This window comes from Pyrus communis, chromosome 10, assembly GCF_041283825.1.
Source record: "Pyrus communis isolate YQ-2024b chromosome 10, ASM4128382v1, whole genome shotgun sequence".
Lineage (NCBI taxonomy): Eukaryota > Viridiplantae > Streptophyta > Magnoliopsida > Rosales > Rosaceae > Pyrus > Pyrus communis.
Window position 1 is genome coordinate 26,864,948 of NC_142574.1, and position 20,625 is coordinate 26,885,572.

The 20,625-nt window shown below is 36.4% G+C and overlaps 4 protein-coding genes across 5 annotated transcripts; 2 read left to right on the forward strand and 2 right to left on the reverse strand.

Moving 5' to 3' along the window:
- Positions 1-9: 9 nt before the first annotated feature.
- Positions 10-2,297, reverse strand: LOC137728803 (Mitochondrial transcription termination factor family protein). The gene is made up of 2 exons (XM_088677847.1): positions 2,190-2,297; positions 10-2,020 (listed from the first exon to the last, which is right to left on the reverse strand). The coding sequence occupies exon 2, from the start codon at positions 1,996-1,998 to the stop codon at positions 271-273; it is 1,728 nt and encodes a 575-aa protein (XP_088533973.1). The 5' UTR covers positions 1,999-2,020; positions 2,190-2,297; the 3' UTR covers positions 10-270.
- Positions 2,298-4,798: 2,501 nt separating this feature from the next.
- On the forward strand, positions 4,799-9,380 carry LOC137729191 (uncharacterized). 2 transcript variants are annotated; one of them, XM_068468046.2, is made up of 9 exons: positions 4,799-5,222; positions 6,077-6,407; positions 6,494-6,582; positions 6,672-6,810; positions 7,151-7,225; positions 7,792-7,913; positions 7,988-8,063; positions 8,449-8,508; positions 8,940-9,380. In XM_068468046.2, exons 2-9 carry the CDS (start codon positions 6,270-6,272, stop codon positions 9,066-9,068), a joined length of 828 nt encoding a protein of 275 aa, XP_068324147.1. In that variant the 5' UTR covers positions 4,799-5,222; positions 6,077-6,269; the 3' UTR covers positions 9,069-9,380. The 2 variants fall into 2 exon arrangements, with proteins under 2 accessions (XP_068324147.1, XP_068324146.1); XM_068468045.2 differs by having other exon boundaries at positions 4,815-5,222; positions 6,198-6,407.
- Positions 9,381-12,835: 3,455 nt separating this feature from the next.
- On the forward strand, positions 12,836-14,528 carry LOC137728482 (putative aspartyl protease At4g16563). The gene has a single exon (XM_068467258.2). The coding sequence runs from the start codon at positions 12,842-12,844 to the stop codon at positions 14,303-14,305; it is 1,464 nt and encodes a 487-aa protein (XP_068323359.2). The 5' UTR covers positions 12,836-12,841; the 3' UTR covers positions 14,306-14,528.
- A 1,738-nt stretch (positions 14,529-16,266) lies between these two features.
- Positions 16,267-19,627, reverse strand: LOC137729509 (ras-related protein RABF2b). The gene is made up of 7 exons (XM_068468473.2): positions 19,345-19,627; positions 18,298-18,375; positions 18,058-18,225; positions 17,766-17,814; positions 17,537-17,610; positions 16,773-16,866; positions 16,267-16,610 (listed from the first exon to the last, which is right to left on the reverse strand). Exons 1-7 carry the CDS (start codon positions 19,381-19,383, stop codon positions 16,510-16,512), a joined length of 603 nt encoding a protein of 200 aa, XP_068324574.1. The 5' UTR covers positions 19,384-19,627; the 3' UTR covers positions 16,267-16,509.
- Between the last annotated feature and the right edge of the window lie 998 nt (positions 19,628-20,625).

Sequence of the window (20,625 nt, forward strand, 5' to 3'; positions counted from 1 at the left end):
TATGCAGGATTTTAGCTGCCAAACTTGTAAAATGGATCTGTTATTTCCAATACTTCAATCAACAGATGGATTCTTTGATCAATGAAACAGTGTAATTCTTAACATATCTCTCGGGTGCGAAACCGAAGTTACCACTGCAACATGAACCGCAGATTGAGCACCATACGAACCAAAGGGAAGCACATGAATGAATTTACGTCGAAGTATTTAGTATACAAGACGGGATTCGTTGCGAAAATCTAAACGTACAAGATTACAAGGATGAAATTCTTAGCCTTTTTGCGATTTTAAACTTTCCCACATGGCCGGACCTTCAGGATGGACATCTACGAAATATTTTACAAATCGAGCATCTGAACATGCAAGGAGAGTGCTCAAGGATAACATAGGCTTTGCTGCACCTTTCTCCTTAAGCCACAAATACATCGAGAATCGGAGATTAATCCTCTCCATATCGTAACATAAATATGCCGGGAATGCCGCCAGAGAATCGAGCGGATAATTTAAACTGTTTGTTAAGCAACTGATCTTCTTTTCAAGCACATCTTTGCTCTGGTTAAGAACATTAGGAGCTTGTTTAATGATCTTTGATACGACATTGCAGTCCAAGCCAGCTTGAACTAGGCAATCAAATCTTTCCTGCAGTTGGTCCCCTCTGCCTCTGAATTTTTTCAGAGCTTTCATCATCTCCTCTGAGTTTTCGGTGTATCCCCATCGCAACAAAAACGATGTTTTCTCGAGATGATTACTAGGAACTGGGGATATTAGTTGCTTGATGGTTTTACATTTGGACTTTGAAGCCAATCTCAACACCTTGTGTGGATCTTCCGTTATAAGTTGGAGCAGACCGACTCTTTTGACCTTCAGCTCTTTACATAAAGTCTTAGGTCTTTTTAAACTAGACGAACTCAGAAATTCAATGTCATCGGCTACAATGTCTGCTATTTCTTCTGCCCCCATTCCAATCTCAAACAGAAAATCCATTGCCAGCAAAAGATTTTTCATGCACTTAACAGACAAGACCTGTGGGTTTCGCATAAACAACGAAAAAACCTCATCCATCCCGAGACCCAATTTGAGTAACCGGCCAAACAATACATACACGTTCTTCCCAGAACCTTGTAACAGTAATGCAGGATTTCTTTTAAACAAAGCACACATTTGCTCCTCTGTATAACCCACACTATCGAGAAAATCCATTGTATCAAGCATTCTGTTCCAGTTGTACGTACCGTTATGTGATGCATACCTTCCAATCCAATCCATTCCGAGGCCTATATCCTTCATTTTTTCGTGAACCTTGACAAAGTCGCTATGAACACCCCCAACCAAAAGCAAGGGGCAACAACTAACAAGCTTAATAACTGTTGGTATGCTTAACCCCAAATTTTCATAAGCTTGAAGCTTTGAAGCCAACACTCGATAGTCATATCCAAATATCTGTATTGCCTCCCTGTACATTTTACCAATGTTACCACGGGGGATTCCGTAATTGCATAAAGCATGAACATTATCAACCATAACACGATCATCACTCAGAAACATCAAGCGCCGCGGTAGCAGCGATTGCAGCTCAGACGGGCTCAAACCCAAGCTCTCAAAGAAGGGTTCAAACTCATTAACGGGATTGTAGCGTAAAAACCGGGTTAAAGAACGGGCAACATCTTTCTCGGAGTCTATCTTGGAGAGCAAATTCTGAAGAAAAATTGGGGAGTTCTTGCTAATATGCTCGGCATCCATGAAGCTGAAGCTTCGAGTAGAATGCAGGTAGTCGAAAAGGGCTTCCTGAGCCACGGTTCTAGCATTTCGAGAAACCCGATTCAAAACTGGAGAATCAGATTGCGTGGACTCCATGACTGAGACCCTTGCCAAATGGGCAATCCTAGAACTCCAAAAGTATCGATTTTTAACCCAAACGAGCGACGGCTTTTGCACAGAAGCGGTTGTTTCATGAACCAGAGGAGAGAAGGGTACATGGTGTTTGAGTTGGGCAATCATTTTCGAAACCCTTTTGTGGATTCTATTCATTAACATAGAAAGTGGCGAAGGAGGCATACAACAGAGAGAGAGAGAGAGAGAGAGAGAGAGAATTTTGTGGGTGAATCACATTTTTGCAATAATAGTTGAAAACTGGAAGTTGCAGAGTGTGAAGATTGAAAGAGATAGAGACAGTTGAGAAGAGAGGTTACCTTGGATTGGATGAATCCTCTCGGGATTTAAGTCCCTATTGTTCCTTTCATTATATCCTGTCTGGGTTTTCCAGAGAAGCGAAGATGGACTATGTGCGCCTCTGTTTCTGCTGTTATCATAAACCCTAGAATTTGGGGGTTTTAGCCGCCTCCTTTTTTTTTTCTTTTTTTTTTTCCCCAAATATTCTTATTTATTTATTTATTTTGTAATTCTGGGGGTCAAAGACTATAATTAATACTCAATTTACACTTGTTCAACACCACGGGTGGCTTAATGGTTAGAGATTAATTCAAGGCCTGTATTATTGATTAGGGGTAGCCTGGAATGATTCTATAATTTTTCACGACCCTCGATATGATAGACGGTTGCAAAGTCATCAGTTGATTCATTTTTAGAGCAACTACACCCCTAAAAAATGAGCTGGCTCAAAGTCTATTAGGTGGGGTGAAGTGGGTTTTTATTAGGTGGGGTGAAGTGGGTTTTTTTTTTGGGGGGCGGCCCCCCCGGGGGGGTTGGCCTAAAAAATAGGCTTTGGGCTAACATATTTGTTAGGGGTGGAAGTGCTCTTAAAGAGAAAAAATTTACACTTGTTCATCTTGTTAATAAAAAAGAACGCTCATCTTATGTTCAAAAGTTGGTTCCATCACTCTAAGTAAGTATACTTAATTATCCTCTATCTCCATAATTAGCCAAGTGTTTTATGTTCTATTTGACATGATCAGATCTAAAGTTGAGTTTCTTTAACCATCTGATGATCAATTTCGGTTCTCCTCATGAGAATTAATTATCATCAACATCATCACTGCCATTTGATGGAAGCTGATCAACAAGCTTCATGTTATCAAGTGCATATTAATCGCATGTACTATACAAATGCATCGATCAACATCGACGCGCTTGTTGGGTGAGTATGGCAACGAGGGTAGGCTAGTTTAGGATTCGACTCCGATGTAACCCTAAACAATAAATGAAGAAAATATATCTGCACCCTTTTTGTTGTAGTGACGCTGCAACAACCCTTATGAGCCATACTTACACGCCAAAAACACCAAACCCAAATCCCACCACGGCAATTACTCATCCTCTTTTCTTTCAGTTATGAATCCAAATTTACAAAGAAAAAGGAGCTCACAGGGCAACAAAGTTGTTGAAAAAGTGACCAAAAGACAAGTTTTACTCGAAACTGCTATCTGCTGCTGCCCCATGCATGATGCAGCAGCATGCCCTCAACCGGCTAAGTACCCAACCATGGATTATCTCCTATATAACATAGTATAAGCTTGATTAAGGTCCACTCATAGTAATGATTACCATCTGATTTGGTCCTATCCAATGGCAGCCCAAAATTCGAACATTGGGGGTTCAAGTGTTAAAAATGTAAGTTTTTTAATATAAACATAGCTCGAAGTGCTCAAAAAAAAAAAAAGTCAGTTTATTTCCTAAGACATTTCATCGAACATATAGTGACTTGTTGTCGTCAGCCAAATCATGTTGCGCACATGTCAATAGATATCGACATACGCCGAAGCAATCTAATGAGTTTTATCGATATAATTTGTCAAGTGCTCTTGACACGCAACATGTCGAGGTTTCGACAAGATATGCGGCATATGCTTAATGGGCATTACATCGAACACCTGTGGGCACAAAAGAGAGTCGTACCTAACTTTCAAAGAGTTACCGGAAAACTTTTACATGTATATTTCCCTAACTTCGAAAGGTCAATGGGACCATCTTGACCTCAATGTACATCCATCGCAGGGCATTATACAATTAAAGGATCACTTAAAAAAAAATAAAAATAAATAAATAAAAAAAAACTCTTTCCTCCAATTATACAATAACATGTGGTATTCCATTTCATATTCTGAACATAATGAAAAATCTCTCCTATTGCAAGAATTAGTCATGATTTTTTTATTTATTTGCCAAATCAGGAAGTAGTCATGATAGGTAATATAGCAAAGCAATATGATAAATGATGTAACAACCATAATCATTGGGGTAGGATGGTGTTGGTGATGGAATATCGCCAATAACATAAGATAATAAGTTAACATTGTTAATATACAACCTAATATTAAAATAAACAAAAAATATGGGTAACATAACTTAGAAAATAATCAAGTAAGTATCTTCATTTGATATGCCACCACAAAAGTCCACTACATACAAACAAAAAATAATGTTTTTGTCTTTTGTAAATATCTTGCACTTCTCCAAACAAACTTTAAATTCCAAAATATTAGACTAATTTTTTTATAATTTACTAGTATTTTTTTTATATTATTTGAAACAGTTCTGAGTTCGATCCTCTTTTATGTTAATAAACAAATCCAAACATTAGCATAAATGCTAATAAAAACAAACTCTAGAATCCAAATAGGCCAAACACATTATGAGCTCATTTGAAAGTGCTTTTAAAAAGTCAAAAATGCTTTTGGTAAAATTAATTTTAAGTTAAAAGCATTTTAAGAAGCATATTGTTTTTTCATAATTAACTTAAATTTTTACTAAAGATTGATTTGAAAAATATTTTTACTAAATTTACCTTCAATCATTTTAAAAATACGTTCAAATCGGTCATATTTTCATTTCTCACTTCCCTATCCCATTTGGATAACAAGAAAAATTGCAAATCCACCCAAAAATTCACTTATCATTTTCGAAGTTCCTTCCCTTATTATTTAACTAATAACTCCTCTTCTTTACTTTATTATTACATGTTCGGTTGGATATTCCAAGCACTCACATTTTTCATTGATTTCAACTCTTCTGTTCCCCTTTCCTCCTTCCGTTTTACATGTTCGGTTGGATATTCCAAGCGTTCGCATTTCTCCATTGCGGTCACAAATTCTTCAAGCCCATTTGTTTTCTCGATTACCCATCTGCATCCGCGCCTCAAGTTTTCGACTTTCCTTGTGATTTGTGGATTTTGGCATTGATTAGCTTCTGGGTTCCTGTGTTTCCCCAAATGCCCATCTGATTTGGAGGGGTTTTTGGCTCTTAACTTTTGTGACTTCATGCTCATGGTGAGGCCTCCTCCCTCTGATTTCTGAGCTTCTCAGCTTTAATCCTCTGTTTTAGCTTTCTGGGTTTTGTTTGACATTTCATCTGCTTTTGGTTATTTATGGTTTCTGATCTCATGTGGAGGTGGGCTTTGATTTTGAATACCCCATTTGATTTCTCATGTGATTGTGGTTGCCTCTGGATCTGAGTTTGTTTTTCCGTTTTGATTTCATTTTCTGGTATCTTCTGGTACTGCTTGATTTTGTCATTTTTTTTTTCTAATGGTGTTTGTAGATCTCCTGCATTAGCTTGTATTGATATTGTTCTGTAATCGTATCGAAGTATTGACGGAGTACCTGCATTTTACATTGACTTCTATTCAATGCCCACCTGGTTTCTGCGGTTGAGTCATTTGTTCCTTTTCGAATGAAGAAACTGTTAGTGGCCAGTCATGAGATCAAATCTTGGGTCTTGGTGCTTGACCAATGTATGACTACACTATCTAATCCTGTCAGCGAGTTTTTTTAGTGTAGATTCATGCATTTGTATATGGAAAGTCCTAAACTGGAGTTTGGGAGTTGCTTAGTCTCTTTTTTATCCTTCTAGGTGTTACTTGGATCTCATCTGTCTCTAATTCTGTTTTGTGATTCTGGTTTTAGCCTTTGCATTTGTTGTTTTTATACGAAGGTTTTTGTTGCCCAAATCTATTTAAGTTGGTTTCAACAAATAAAGATGTATTTGTGCGGCTATTTCTTGTCGTTGGGCTGTGTAGGTTGTTTGTGGATTATGTTTGTAGGTATAAGCACATAAGCTATCACATTACTCACTGTTTACCCATCTGCTAATATAAGCTACTCTGGTTAAATGTCATCCTCAGATGCTCACGGCCGTAGCCAAAGGAAAATGATACTGATAAAGACGTGCATATTTTGTGATTATAAATTACTATCCTGGTAGCTTCCTTGCTCTTTGAGTATGCTAATGGAAAGATTAAACAGGACAATGAAGTGGGGAAGCTAGTACGAGAAAGTAAAGAAGGGAAATAAGAACTAGTAATCTAGCATATTGCAATGGAAATGTCTACAAAGACAGTTATGGCGATCAAATCTTACCAAAATCAGGCCGGAGTTCTTGTTAAAAACTACTTGCTAGCGGATCCCTTCATACCATACACTTCCATTATTGGAGGCATAATTTTGTGCAAAATGGTATGCTCTTAGATGTGCTATAGGGTGCCTCATTCAAGCTGTAGATTTGGTTTTCTATTTTCTTATTAACTCGTTAAATATTGCAGGTATATGATCTTACCCAATTAATTAGTACCTTTTACATTAAGGCTTATGGTGGTCTTACAAAAATCCAACGAATTGAGTGGAACAGTCGGTGAGGACACCCACTTTCCAACTGTAAAATACTTCCCTTCTGGAACACTACTTGTAAATTTTTTTAATTTGAAAAGTTAACTTTTGCAGTGGTATCTCCAGTATTCATGCCATTTTTATCACAGCTCTGTCCTTGTACTTTGTGTTCGGGTCCGATCTCTTTTCTGACCAACAGCACCTTGGCCTTATTACATTTCGAAGCTCACCACTGTCTGTTTTTGGGTTAGGGGTATGTGCCTTCAATTATTAATTTTATTATGAATTCTCAATTATTATCAAAGTATTATTTTACATGTATATTGTTCAAGTGTAAATATCATTGTTGGTTTCAATTTGACCTTAAGCTCGTAGGAAGTGATGAACAGATCCCAACATTATCTTATTTGCTTCATTATTTTCTGACCAGGCCTAGCCTAGCAGTTAGAAATTAACGCATGAGCCAATCTGTCACAGATTGATGAGTGATCTGGACTTTATATTTTGTTGGGTTGTTTCATCTATATGCACTTTCTTTTGTTTGTATCTCCTGACATTTTTCTGTGGGACATAATTAAGATCATATATCACAGGTCTCTGTTGGGTACTTCTGTGCGGATCTGGGAATGCTTTTATGGCTATATCCTTCTTTAGGTGGAATCGAGTATGTAAGTAACTTCTATATGGAAGACAATTCATTTATAATTTATTGGTTTGCTCTAACCGTCTTGACATATGGGTCAGAAGCATCATTTACCAAGGTTATAATAATCCCATTAAGGTGATGCTTAATTGCACAGACATGTATCTAGAAAGTAGAGAAGAAGAGGTTAAGTGAACGGAAAAAGAAATCACATTTGCATATAAATTTAGTCAGTCACATTTGATTAGACTTTGGCATTTTCTCTTGGATCAGTTTCATTGGAATTTAGGGCTTTTCATTTTCATTTTTCTCTTATAATAGCAGATGTGGCTGTAGTTGAAATTCGATATATGTTCTGCTTATCTTTGTAATGGTTGGCACTTGGCAGAGGTGTTGTTAGAGTTTTAACGGTTTTACTTTTGTTGTTGGACTTTTTGGTGGTAAAATAAATTTTATTTCTTTCCAAAAGAATGTTTATAATAATTAAACAAACACTAGTCAGCTTAAACACAAATCTTTTATTAGAAACGAGTAACGTTCACCACATGTTTGCAGCTGTATAACTCTTGATATGGTGGGATTCAATTTCAGGTTTTCCATCACTCACTATCTGGAATTGCAGTAGCATACTCCATGTTTTCTGGGGAAGGGCAACTTTATACATACATGATCCTCATCTCTGAGATCACTACGCCAGAGATCAATATGAGATGGTAAGTTTATACACACAAGATTATGTTTAGTTTATGGTTTTCCATCTTTAATATAAGCTTTCGGTTTCATGAAGGTATCTTGATACAGCTGGTCTGAAGAGGTCCAGCGCATATCTCCTAAACGGCATTGTGATATTTTTATTATGGCTGGTCAGTTGAAGTCCTTTTGTATTATTATATTTTGATCATTAAAGGTGGGGCTATCATATAATAGAGGGAATTCAGTTGCAACAACACTTCCCTGATTCTTTCACTTATAATATTGGGTAGTGCTATCCACACACCCATTTTTACTTTTCACACTCCCCTCTCAATTTTCGGCCGTCGGATCGAATGAATTGAAGAGGATCAATGGCCAAAAATTAACAAGGGTGTGAGAGGTGTGTGTGAATAGCACTATCCATAATATAAACTCAGTCATTTCGTAGCCACTTGTCTTAATGTAAGCAGCATCATGAGCATGTAGCTTTCTTGTCCTCTGGTTACATAACTATCGTTGTTAGACATGCTTTCTGAAGGACTTTATGGAATGCAGGCGGCAAGAATTCTGCTGTTCGGTTACATGTTTTACCATGTTTACTTGCACTATGATATGGTAAGATTGCAACTCCATGAAGAAATGTACCACCTACACTTTGTATTTTGCTTGCTGTATACTTTCACTGTCTTCAAAAGTTGAGTTATGCACCCTACATTCTTTGGATAGTTATCTGAGAAGGGGTAAAAAGTTTGGATCTTTGCATTTTCAACACCGTCCTCTTTTGGTGTGCTTTTCTTGGGGAACAGGATGAAATCTTGAATCTTGCTCATGGAGTGCAATATTTATATTTTTTTTTAACCATTCTAGAAGATTCTATATCTCAGGTCGTACTTCTTTAAACAAAAAAAAAAAAGAAATGAAAAGGGACCAAAACATCCTTTACGTGTTCCCTTAAAAGCAATCTTTGTGAAATTTGTATGAATCGTCTTTTCAGATTTTGGAGTGTCATTTGTTGCAAGTAGTTAATCATTTTAATTGGATTGCAGATCATTCAGATGCACATCTTCGGATATCTTTTGGTCTTTGTCGTGCCAACAGTGCTAGCAGTAATGAATTTGATGTGGTTTGGAAAGATTATCAAGGGATTGATGAAGCAATTGGCCAAGATGCAATGATGGGTATCCCCATATATATATATATGTATATGTATATATATATATATGTATATGTGTATATATATGTATATGTGTGTTTGAAATGAGTCGAAAGGCTTGCGCTTTAAGATGGATCTGATCTTGTGCATTCTTCTATATTGTAGCTGTATAAATGATAGAGGCCCAGAGGAGGGTTAAAAAGCAATCAAAACTGGAGGCATTTTGGAGGCCAAAATTGTTGTAGATGATTCCAAGTTTGTTGTTAAGTTACGAGGGGAATCGATTATGTTACGATAGTTAAATGGTTCAAACTTGCATGCGTTGTTTCAGCAACCTCTTTAATGTTTTCACTGGTTTTGCAACAATGTTTAGCTTATTATGGATGTGCACTGCCTACCCACAAGTTGAGATGTGCAAATCCATATTGGACCTGGATTGTCTGCTCTTCTCATCTCATGCTCTTTCCATTCCCTTCTATTTATGTGGTCACGGTTAAGTCACGTCAATATTTTATATTTATTTATTTTATAGAAATAATAAGACAAAAAGTAACAAGAATATAAAATATTGACGTGGTTTAACCGTGATCGTAGAAATTGAAGGGTATGAGAAGGGTATGGGATGGGAAGGCAATCCAGGTCCTATGCACAAGGACCCTAAGCATGTTCCTCATGGAAAAGTAATTTCCACATAGCTCGTCCTTTTTTTAAATAGTAAGATTGAATAAATCTAATAGAAATTAAGCGACAAAATAAGTGATGAGTCCGAAAGGAAAAAATGGAAGTGTGTTCTTATTTATTTGTGATTTGGCATCATTTGGTGATTTTACGTCGCATTGAAGACAAAAGTAGGAAAAATCTTGAGGATCAACCTAGTACTGCACCTGCGACGGATTGCAAAAGCATCCATGTACTTTTTTCCCCCCACTATATAAAATAGAATAGCTATTAGGTATCTATCAGTCGGGCTCGTGGTATCTAATTTCTAGAAGGAAGAGGATCCTCTCCTGAGCATAAGATGGGGATCCTCCTGACTACGAAATCAGAGCTGTTCAATTTTAATTCAACGATTGCAATTATTATAACTTTTAGGGGGATCCCCTGTTTTAAAGCAGTTGGATTAAAATTGAATGGTCCGGATTTCATGGTCATGAGGTTTCTCATCCTATGCTCAGGAGAGGATCCTCTTCCTTTCTAGAATTTCTAGTGCTCAAGTAAAATATATATCAACTCAACTCATTTTGTTTAACCAGTTTTTTTTTTTTTTTTGTTGGGTACGATTTAATTACAATTTTTTAAAATGCAGATATGTTGTCGATGATATTAATTTTATCTATAATTTGACCTTTAAATTATCAAAATCCGTTGAATATGATTGTTTATATACTCAACTTCCCTTGCCCAAAGGCACAATCAACCTCGAGGGAGGACTGGATGCATAACAAATTAGCAAGTAACGACCGTTTACATGGAACAAGTGGAAGATAGAAAGCATGGAAACGAAAACATATATATATTCTTGAAGGGAATGGATATGTTTCAAAAAATAGAGATTAGTTGTGGGGCTCACATCCCATTGAACTTCAACGACCCAAACAATTTATTTTCAAGTTGCACCTCATAGATCATTCTTGCAAATATTTGTCAAATCATAAATATTTGAGGCATCTAATTAAGTTCAAAGAAATTGACGAACACTGTGTTTTAAGAAACGTTAAAATTTCATCGTAACAACTAAATGGATAAATGGTTTCGAATTGAATAGAATTTTTTTCATAGATCATCTATGAATTAAGACTTACAAAATTGACGGTTTGGATTGTTGAAGTTCGATATGGAATGGGTCCCACCACTAATACCCATTTTTTGATATTATAAACTTTGTGTTTGTTCAAATAAGAAGTTTACAGACTTTGAATCTTTATGTTAACCATACCAAGTACAATTGTCTTTGCAAAAAGAAGTTTTTCAAAATTAAAGTTGATCAAATCTTATCTTCGGTCAATTATATCCAGGGTTTAAAATTTCTTCGATATAGTCGATATTTCCATGGAAATATCCAAAAATCATAGAAGGGTACGGAAATGGGGAAAAATTCTAAACTTCACCTTATATCAGAGAAACTTTTAAGTTTAGGCTGAAATTGACATATATTGTTGATATCTTATACATCTGTTAAATATTGGAGAAACTCTTATATTTTGTCCAAATCAATGTTTGACAATTCCTAAAATTTCTTTATAAATTTCCATTATTTCCATCGATATCAATATTTCCACCTGTACCAATATTTTAAGCACTGATTATATCACAAGAAATATTAAATGGATTAGCTATTTTATACTGGAAAAAAAATTGGTTGAAAAATTAGATTATGTAAACTTAATTATCATATTTTTGTTTAAAAACGTGAGATGTATAATATTTAAGTAATGTTTATAATCTTTCTTCTTTTGATATTAATTTTTAATAATATTTGATGTAGTTCTCAGGGTCAGATGTGTGTGTATGATATGACAAAAAAAAAAAAAACAAATGTATTTATACACACACACTAATTAACATTCTCAATAAAATCTGGTCCACCAAACGTAGGTATCCAAACTGTTGAGTCAGTAGTGTAGCCGTGTAGTGCAAATCAGAACTGAATTAGTTGGGGAAAAGCTATTGTGACAAAGTACTTTTCGAAGCTGATACTATATATATATATATATAATGCGTTACTTTTATAACTAATAAACGAAAAGTTAGATAGAACCATATATCATGCAAAAAACAATTCAAAAGTGCAAGCTTATTTAACATGCATTCGACCAGCAGCCGATATCCGCAAACTTAATTAAAGAAAAGATGGCCAGGTGTCATCTTCCAATATCGTATTTTATTAACACTTGAAAGTACATTCTTAATTAAGCCGTTAAAGTATGCAGTAAAAGTACAGCGACAGCTAGGGTTTAGGGTTTAGTGGCATGTAAATTATGCAGCAAAGTACAGGTACAGCTAGGGTTTAGCGTTTAGTGGCATGTATTATGTCCTAAGCATGTACAGATACAATTTTTATTAGGGGGTATACTAATACGAGTAATCTTCCTGAAATGGTAGTAAAACCCATGTGAGTTTATGGAATGGCAAGCAAGAACTGATCGGTCCTCGTCAGTATTATCCTGTGGTTTGAGGATGTTGCTTCATCTCCAGCTAAGAAGGTTCCATGTCTGACATGTTCCAAATTTTATGTTCTTTGTTTGTTTTCGATAATGTTAATATGACCCATAAAACCCGCAGTTTTTGAAGCTTAGCAGATTTGCAGGGCATGATCGTGATTCGTGATAGCCATTATGTATCTAGGAGTTTAATTATGATGCATGAACTTGCTAATTATTCTTAATAAAAGTTCACATTTTGGCAACAGCAAAGAAATTACAACGCATGAAATTTTAATCCAACTTCTCATCGGGTGTTCGAATTTGCTTAGTCGACCAAAACCTGTGTATAATATATAATAAAGCATGCGCAGTCTTTTTATGATTTCTGGTCTCTGTGTGTGTGTGTGTTATATCTGAGCATGCACGGATGCTATACATCCCTTCATGTGCGTGCGTACGTGTAGCGCACACACTCGCAATTTTAATTCAGAACCTCTGGATGATAAACATCTGTTACTCCATATGAGAAAACCCTAATGCAGCTCAGATAATTAGTCTACCTTTTAATTCATTGAATTAATGACCTCTATAAATAGGTACTACATATAACAAGGATTCACCTGTCTCTATATACCTAATCTTTTGATCCCAAATGGCAACACCCCTCAGCACTACCTCCCTTTTCCTTCTAGCCGTTGCAACATTCTTCAGTTTCAACCAAACCCTAGCCAGCCATAGCTCCAGTTCTACTTCCCTGGTGCTTGGACTAACACATTCTCAGGTTTCCCTTCCAAGCCCGAAAGCATCTTCTTACTCGAAAAAGATGCCATCACAAGTGTCAGACATGGTAGAGCCATTGAGGGAAGTGAGAGATGGGTATTTGATATCTCTTAGTTTAGGGACACCCCCACAAGTCACTCAAGTATATATGGATACCGGGAGTGACCTAACTTGGGTTCCTTGTGGCAATCTTTCTTTTGTTTGCATAGATTGTGATGACGATAGGAACAACAAACTAATGCCCATTTTCTCTCCTTCAGCTTCTTCTTCGTCTATTAGAGACCTTTGTGGGAGCTCCTTTTGCATTGACATCCATAGCTCAGATAACTCTATCGATCCATGCACCATTGCTGGATGTTCGCTTGCTACCCTTCTTAAGGACACATGTCCTAGACCATGCCCTTCATTTGCTTATACTTATGGCGCAGGTGGGGTTGTCCAAGGGACACTTAGTAGAGACACGCTAAGGGTTCAAGGAATTAGTACTACCCCCAACAATATTGTCACTAGGGAAATTCCCAAGTTTTGTTTTGGGTGCATCGGGTCTACCTATAAAGAGCCTATTGGGATTGCAGGGTTTGGAAGGGGAGCGCTTTCCCTCCCATCCCAATTAGGGTTTCTACATAAGGGCTTCTCTCATTGCTTCTTGGCTTTCAAGTATGCAAACAACCCTAATGTTTCAAGTCCACTAGTCGTAGGAGACGTTGCTATTTCTTCCAAAGAAAACTTGCAATTCACTCCAATGTTGAAGAGTCCCATGTACCCTAACAACTACTACATTGGTCTAGAGGCCATCACAATAGGTAATGCTAGTGCAGTAACACAAGTGCCCTCAAGCTTGAGAGAGTTTGATTCACAAGGCAATGGGGGTTTGCTGATTGACTCAGGAACCACTTACACTCATTTGCCTGAGCCATTTTACTCCAATCTTCTCTCCGTTCTCGAGTCGGTGATTTCGTATCCTAGAGCCAAGGAAATGGAGACAAAGACCTCTTTTGATCTTTGTTATTTAGTCCCACACACAATGAATAATACTATCACAAATCAGGAAGACCTACTATTTCCTCCACTAACTTTCCACTTCTTGAATAATGTGAGTCTTGCTTTGCCCCAAGGAAATCACTTCTATGCCATGGGAGCTCCAGTAAACTCGAGTGTGGTGAAATGCTTGTTGTTCCAAACAATGGATGATGGAGATTACGGGCCAGCCGGGGTTTTCGGTAGCTTCCAGCAGCAAAATGTGGAGGTTGTGTATGACTTGGCGAAAGAGAGAATTGGGTTTCAGCCAATGGATTGTGCTTCAGCTGCAGCCTCTCAAGGACTTAACAGAAACTAAGTAACTCCCTCCCATGTTTTCATGATACGGTCGTTCTTGCTGTTTTAAAGTTGTGCATTTCAGCAGACAAAATAACGAGGCTTCGGTAATGGCAGTTTGAAATTTTGCATAATGTATTTTGCTAGTTTATTTTTGTTTCAATAAATTTAATTCGCTTTTTGTTCTTGGCCAAATATCATTGTGTTAAAATGATGAGATGGTTATATTCCAGTTGATTGGTGAAGATGGAACCATTTGCAGTGAAGTAACTTAATTAGCAATATTCTCTGTGAACCAATTGTTTACTTATCTTTATTCTTCTTTTGTTTATTCAATTTAAAATGTCAGAAATAACAGAGTGAGAAAAAAAAGCGTGTGGGAATCACTTCCCTATGCCGATTGGTAACAACTGAGAATTGTGAGCTAACGATTCGAAACGAACAGAATAGTGCATTGAACATGCACGACAAGTAGTAGGAGGCCTGCAAGTATGTATGTGCTAAAAGTCGGATCTTCATGTTGAAAAACAAAAGTGCTTTCTGCCTCAGATAGGCTTATAATAAGCCGCTTATCAGGACAGCACAAACAAAACACCAATAGGTAAGATGTACTGATACAGCTTGAAGGAGATGCTTTTTTAAAAGGAAAACTAATGAAAAGAGATTCAAAACTTTGAATTTTAATTAAAAATTATTAAATAACTTTATTTAATGATAAGGACAAGTGAAGGAAAAATAAAAAGGAAAAATAAAAAATAAAAAATAAACTTCTCAAACGTGTGTGCAGTCTCCTTTGCCGATGCATCTTTGGCTGCTTCTTTTTTCAGTACCCATCCACTGGGGTCCAAAAATTGCCTGCCAAAGCAACTCCAATCATGGTTGCTCATATCTATTTTACAGCACACACCTCTATATATTTGTACTATATATATATACACACACACACCCTACTACATATTATATATTATGGACAGATGAAGCACTGAAGACTACCTTGTGCAACTTTATTTAGCACGCCACTACCTTGTATACCTACAATTTTAATTTACATGATGCACCATTGAGATGTTCCCAGCAATTTACATGATGCACGAAACTGTTGACGCTGTGAGATGCTTTGTAAATTGTATGGTAACCAAAATTCAGGATTTTTAAGTCCACACAGATATTGAAATGATTGAAGACTTGAGATGCTTTTAAAATTGAAGGACATGCAGCGGGGGTATGATCTGAGCTCATATCTGTGGGTGTATTTGATTTTATTGATTTCATTTGGATTATTTTTTTTATTTTGCAGAGGGAGAAGGTGAGATTGTAGGTGGAGGAGAAGAGGAAGCCACAAATGGGTGGACAATAAAAGACAATTAAGTAATTGGTATAGAAAGTTAAGAAATCGAAGAGATACAGAGAAACATTGATGAGTATCGGACAAAATTAGAAGAAGAAAATGTGTTTGGAATGTGAGAATGTGCCAAAAAATTCAAGAGGAGGAGAGAGAAATGTAATACCGTTAAGTTTCATAAATAGTTTACGTGAGAACGCGCATCAATTTTTTTTTTTTTTACTTTTTTTTTATATTAAATTATGTCTTTTTTATTAAAATTTAAGATCTTTTGTCCTGTTTATTAAAATTTAAAAATTTTTCATTAAAATTTATCTTTTTCATTAAATATAGTTATAGCATAATTTTTTATTAAAATAAACTTAGCCCAAAACCTTTTCATGAAAGTTCCCATTTTTCAAAACGGACGAGTTTTCAAACCCAACTAATATAATGCTACTAAGTACTAACAACTTGCCCAAATGAATCCCCACAATTGCTAGCCACAGCATGTATCGATTCGATTTTCAAACATCCCTATTTTTCTTACTACGCTGAACTGTAAAATGATGCTAATATATGTACTTTGTGCGTGTGGGTGCTGAAAACTGGGCAACAAGGACCGACTTCGTAGTTTCCACTAAAATTATGTTCAGTTCTAATTAAAGAACAAGAATTCTTATTAGTTACTACCAAACATCCGAGTATTTTCATGCCAAACCATTTCATTACAAGAAAAGACAATCACAACCTCCATATCTAAACAAACATGCATATACAAATCTGAATTCAATGTACACATTCAAGTGAAACTCGATAGCTGATATATCATGTTTCCACCGTGAGTTACGCGAGCTATTGTGGAAATACCGAGCAGGCAGTGACCGAAAGCACCGCAGAAGGTTCTATGAGCAACAAGACGAGCTTGCCACCCTTTCAGAAGGTCTGTCCATAAGAACCATTCCTGCGGGGTTCTGCACAGGCTGCACTCGAGGTAATCTCTTTGCTGTACCCCAAAACAGAAGAAAACCGCAATCAGATCACTAAATTACATTATAACAAAAACCAAATAAGCAAAAAGACGCGCGTAAATCCATTTTTTAACAGTTAATTCATTGCGCTGAAATGGGTAGATGCTATTGCTCCTATAAAGACCTTATAAAAGTACCTATCTCATAGAAAATGTCATTGACATTGTCTGCAGTTTTTGCAGAGGTTTCCAGGAAGAAAAGGCCATTCTCTTGAGCATATGATTGTGCATCCTGCAACAGCAGCAGCAATTATACGAGCAGCACTCAGAATGAATATACATATAAGTTATAACAAATAGATTCTAGTCAAGTAAGCTCCACTAAACATCGAACTTTATTATACAGTTCCTTTTGTTTGTCCATTCTTCCAAAGTAACCTCTTCAAGGAAACAAATATAAAATTTAATTTCACATTATTTAAATCTTTTTCACACATATTTTTCATACGTCCAAAACACTAGTTTCAGAAAAGTGCAGTACCACAAATTGAGATACACAACCTGGAGTACATGAACTACAGTCCGCAAGCGTAGGGAAATATACTTAGTTGCTTCAAACTTCAAAACTAAATATCAACATTGGATAGATGAAAAGGGACAGAGAAAAAGACAGCTTGCAGTTACCCATGTCATATAATACGTGCAGAATGGAGAACTGGAAGATATTACTATAAGAATGAAACTGTAATAATGTTGTCCAACACTAATATATAAGCATACTTTATACAAGAAGAACGAATGATTCCCAGAATATATTCACAACGTTCTTCAAAATTTTAAATTCCATTCATCTGGAAAGCTGTTACTTTTCAAGAATGAGGCATTTGGACAGGAAAAATATCTAGGGATATAAAAGTTCAACCAGTAAGCAGAACAAAAGAAAGCAGAAAGTAATGACTTACCTCTGCTGGCACTTTCCTGGCCTCCACCAGATCCGCTTTATTACCAGCTAGTGCCATAACCATGTTTGGGTTACCTTGTCATATGAGAAACAAATAAAATTATTAAAAATCAATGTCATAATGGGAAAACTAAAGAAGCCAGTACCAAAACTTAGCATACATTAGTTTCCATGCCCCATCAATTAAATAGAGGAATGTCTACAGGCTACAATAAAGTGATAAAAAATACCTTGTGACTTGAGTTCAAGGACCCATTTTTTTGCTCGCTCAAATGAGGCCTACAAGAAAAGTAAAATTAAATTTCTATTTAAGATGTATTTGACTTAATATATCACATTAGCTAAAAAATGAGACACAAAAGCAATAAATGATAAGATATCCAATAGAAACAACCTTCAACTAGAGATGACTAAAAAGCCTTAATTCTACTGAATGAATGCAAATTCAACATCAACAAAGAAATAAATTTCATGGAAATCTAAAATTCCAAACACTGGAAAAAATGTTTTCAGAATACTCACTTGATTTGTTAAATCATACACAATAATTGCAGCAGCAGCTCCTCTGTAATACATTGGCGCCAAACTGTGGTACCTCTCTTGACCTGCTGTATCCCAAATCTCAAATTTTACAGTTGCATCGTTTACAGCCAATGTTTGTGAGAAGAAGGCAGCACCTATTGTTGATTCCTGTATCATACAAAAAAGGGTAATGGTCTGGACCAAAAAGAAAAGGCTTCCCTTGAAAGTTATAGAACAAACCTGAAATTCAATGAATTGTCCTTTTACAAAGCGCAACACCAGACTAGACTTCCCAGCTCCAACATCCCCAAGAAGCACCTGAACCAGCACATCAAACATCAAACTGGTAATGACGAAATGCAATACCCAAAGAAAAATAATAAACAAATTACTAAAAATTATACATCACATTATGCTAAACTGCATATGCCTACATATATTCGAATTAGTGATCGGTATATTAGCAAACATCTTTCAAAGAAAGCACAACCTTTATGTTGACATGGACTCCTGCTTTTACATTTGTATTCCTACTTATAATATGGTAGCATTGTGGCAATACTGACATCATATACCAAGAAAGTTATGAGACTTGCACCAGTCACAGTATGTTCATTTGTTCTCAGAGACCCTCGGGTTAAAACATCGGAACCAGACCGAGATAAACAAGAATACGAAAGAGTAATAACTTTGGTCTAAACGGATAGGAATCCTAACAAGCTTTCAGTCCCATTTTTTCTCAATGCAGCGAGGATGCTAAAATAAATTAAAAAACCAAGACCATACACAAGCAAGAATACAACTATGGAAAAACAAAAGAGCAAAATTTCGACATTAAAAGATGTTGTAATTGACTACCATTCCAGGGTTTAAAGAAAAGAAAAAAAAAAGATATTGTTAACCCACATCCTTTATGTTAATTAAAGCAATCAAATCCATTAATAACGAAACATAAATCCAAATATGAACTGGCCTGAAAATACACAATCATCTGAATATTACGCACAAATCATGCAGAACAAAATTCACAGCTGAACAAATCAGACCCAAATCAGAATATCCAAAATCCAAAAGAAATTCCATGAGAAACAAACCAAACCCACATCACAATTATCATTGAATCGTACACAAACCGATCAAAAACACAAAATTTCCTAAACCCCAATTGAAATTACACAAACCCCATACAGGACAGCATCAAAGATCAATCAGAATCGCACAATTTCATAAAATTGAATAGAAAGCAGGCTCAAGAAAAGGGCTTTTCGCAGAAGCAGAAACGCGTACCAATTTGGCATTGATGTTCTTGTTCCCGGCGGTGGCCATGAGTGCAATGGATTGAAAATTGATGAGATCAGAAAATCGAGCAGAATTTGAGGCAGAGGAACGCAGACGTTGACGAAAAAGGCAAGATGGGGTCTGATGCAAGCAGAAGCAGAAGAAGAAGAAGAAGGCGGCAAATCGAGGAAGGATCCTAAAAGCCAAGCCAAGACCAACAACCCTTCTCTCTCTCTCTCTCTCTTCTCGAATGCGAAGACCTTTACTGAAGCAAATGACCTTTTTTTTTAACGGAATATTATTATTTCCGATTATTTTATTTTATTTAATACCAAACGTGTTCCGCGTGGCAAAGCGTACGAGACGAAATAATCTTCTTTCATCGTTCCGGTCCAACCAGGCCAACCAGCCTGTCTACTCAGCTTCCACTTGGGCACCTTTTGTTTAAGATAATGAGCTCATTCGACGGGCTTGGACTTGAAGTTGAGGCCCAACACAATCATGGACCGGCCTAGTACTTTTGAGGCCCAACACATTCCCGGGATTAAGTTGGTGAATTGGAGTCTTTTCCTTCGAACCTGTGTCCCGATTTAAACCATTTTCCTTAGAGGGTACCCTTATAATATTGGGATGTGATATCAACACGTTCTTTTTTATTTTTCACACATATTTTTTATTTTCGATCGTTGGATCAGATGAATTGAAGAAAATCAAAAGGCAAAAATTAATAAGAAGTGTATAAGAAGTAAAAAAAAAGTGTTTAAATAGCACACCCCATAATATTTTGTGAGCTGTTAACTCACACAAGAAACGTCACGTGACTCACTTAATAAAATATGTGACATGCATGAATTAGGCGTTCAAGAACCAAGACCCCTTTCGGCAATTCTCTGTAAAGCAATTTTTGAAGAATTGTTTTGTAAAACAGAAACGACAAATAGGATTTCGCATTTTATGACTTGAACATGTGTTTGGTAGTTTAATTCAAGATTGATTTTTGGGAAATGAAAATCTTGAAAATGCATCTGGTAACTATATCTAAAATGTCAAAATTCGTATTTGGTAGTAATGGTGGCGGTGGTGGTATTCAAGATTGAATTTTGAGAACGAAAAACGTTGAAAACACATCTGGTAACTATATCTAACATGTCAAAATTCGTGTTTGGTAGTAATAGTGACAGTGGTGGCAGCTATCGTGGTTGAGAAAGGTAGTAGTGGTGAGGGTGGGGTGGGCATGGTGGAGGTGGTGGTAGCAGTAGCCATGATAAGGGTAATGAAGGGAGGGGGGGG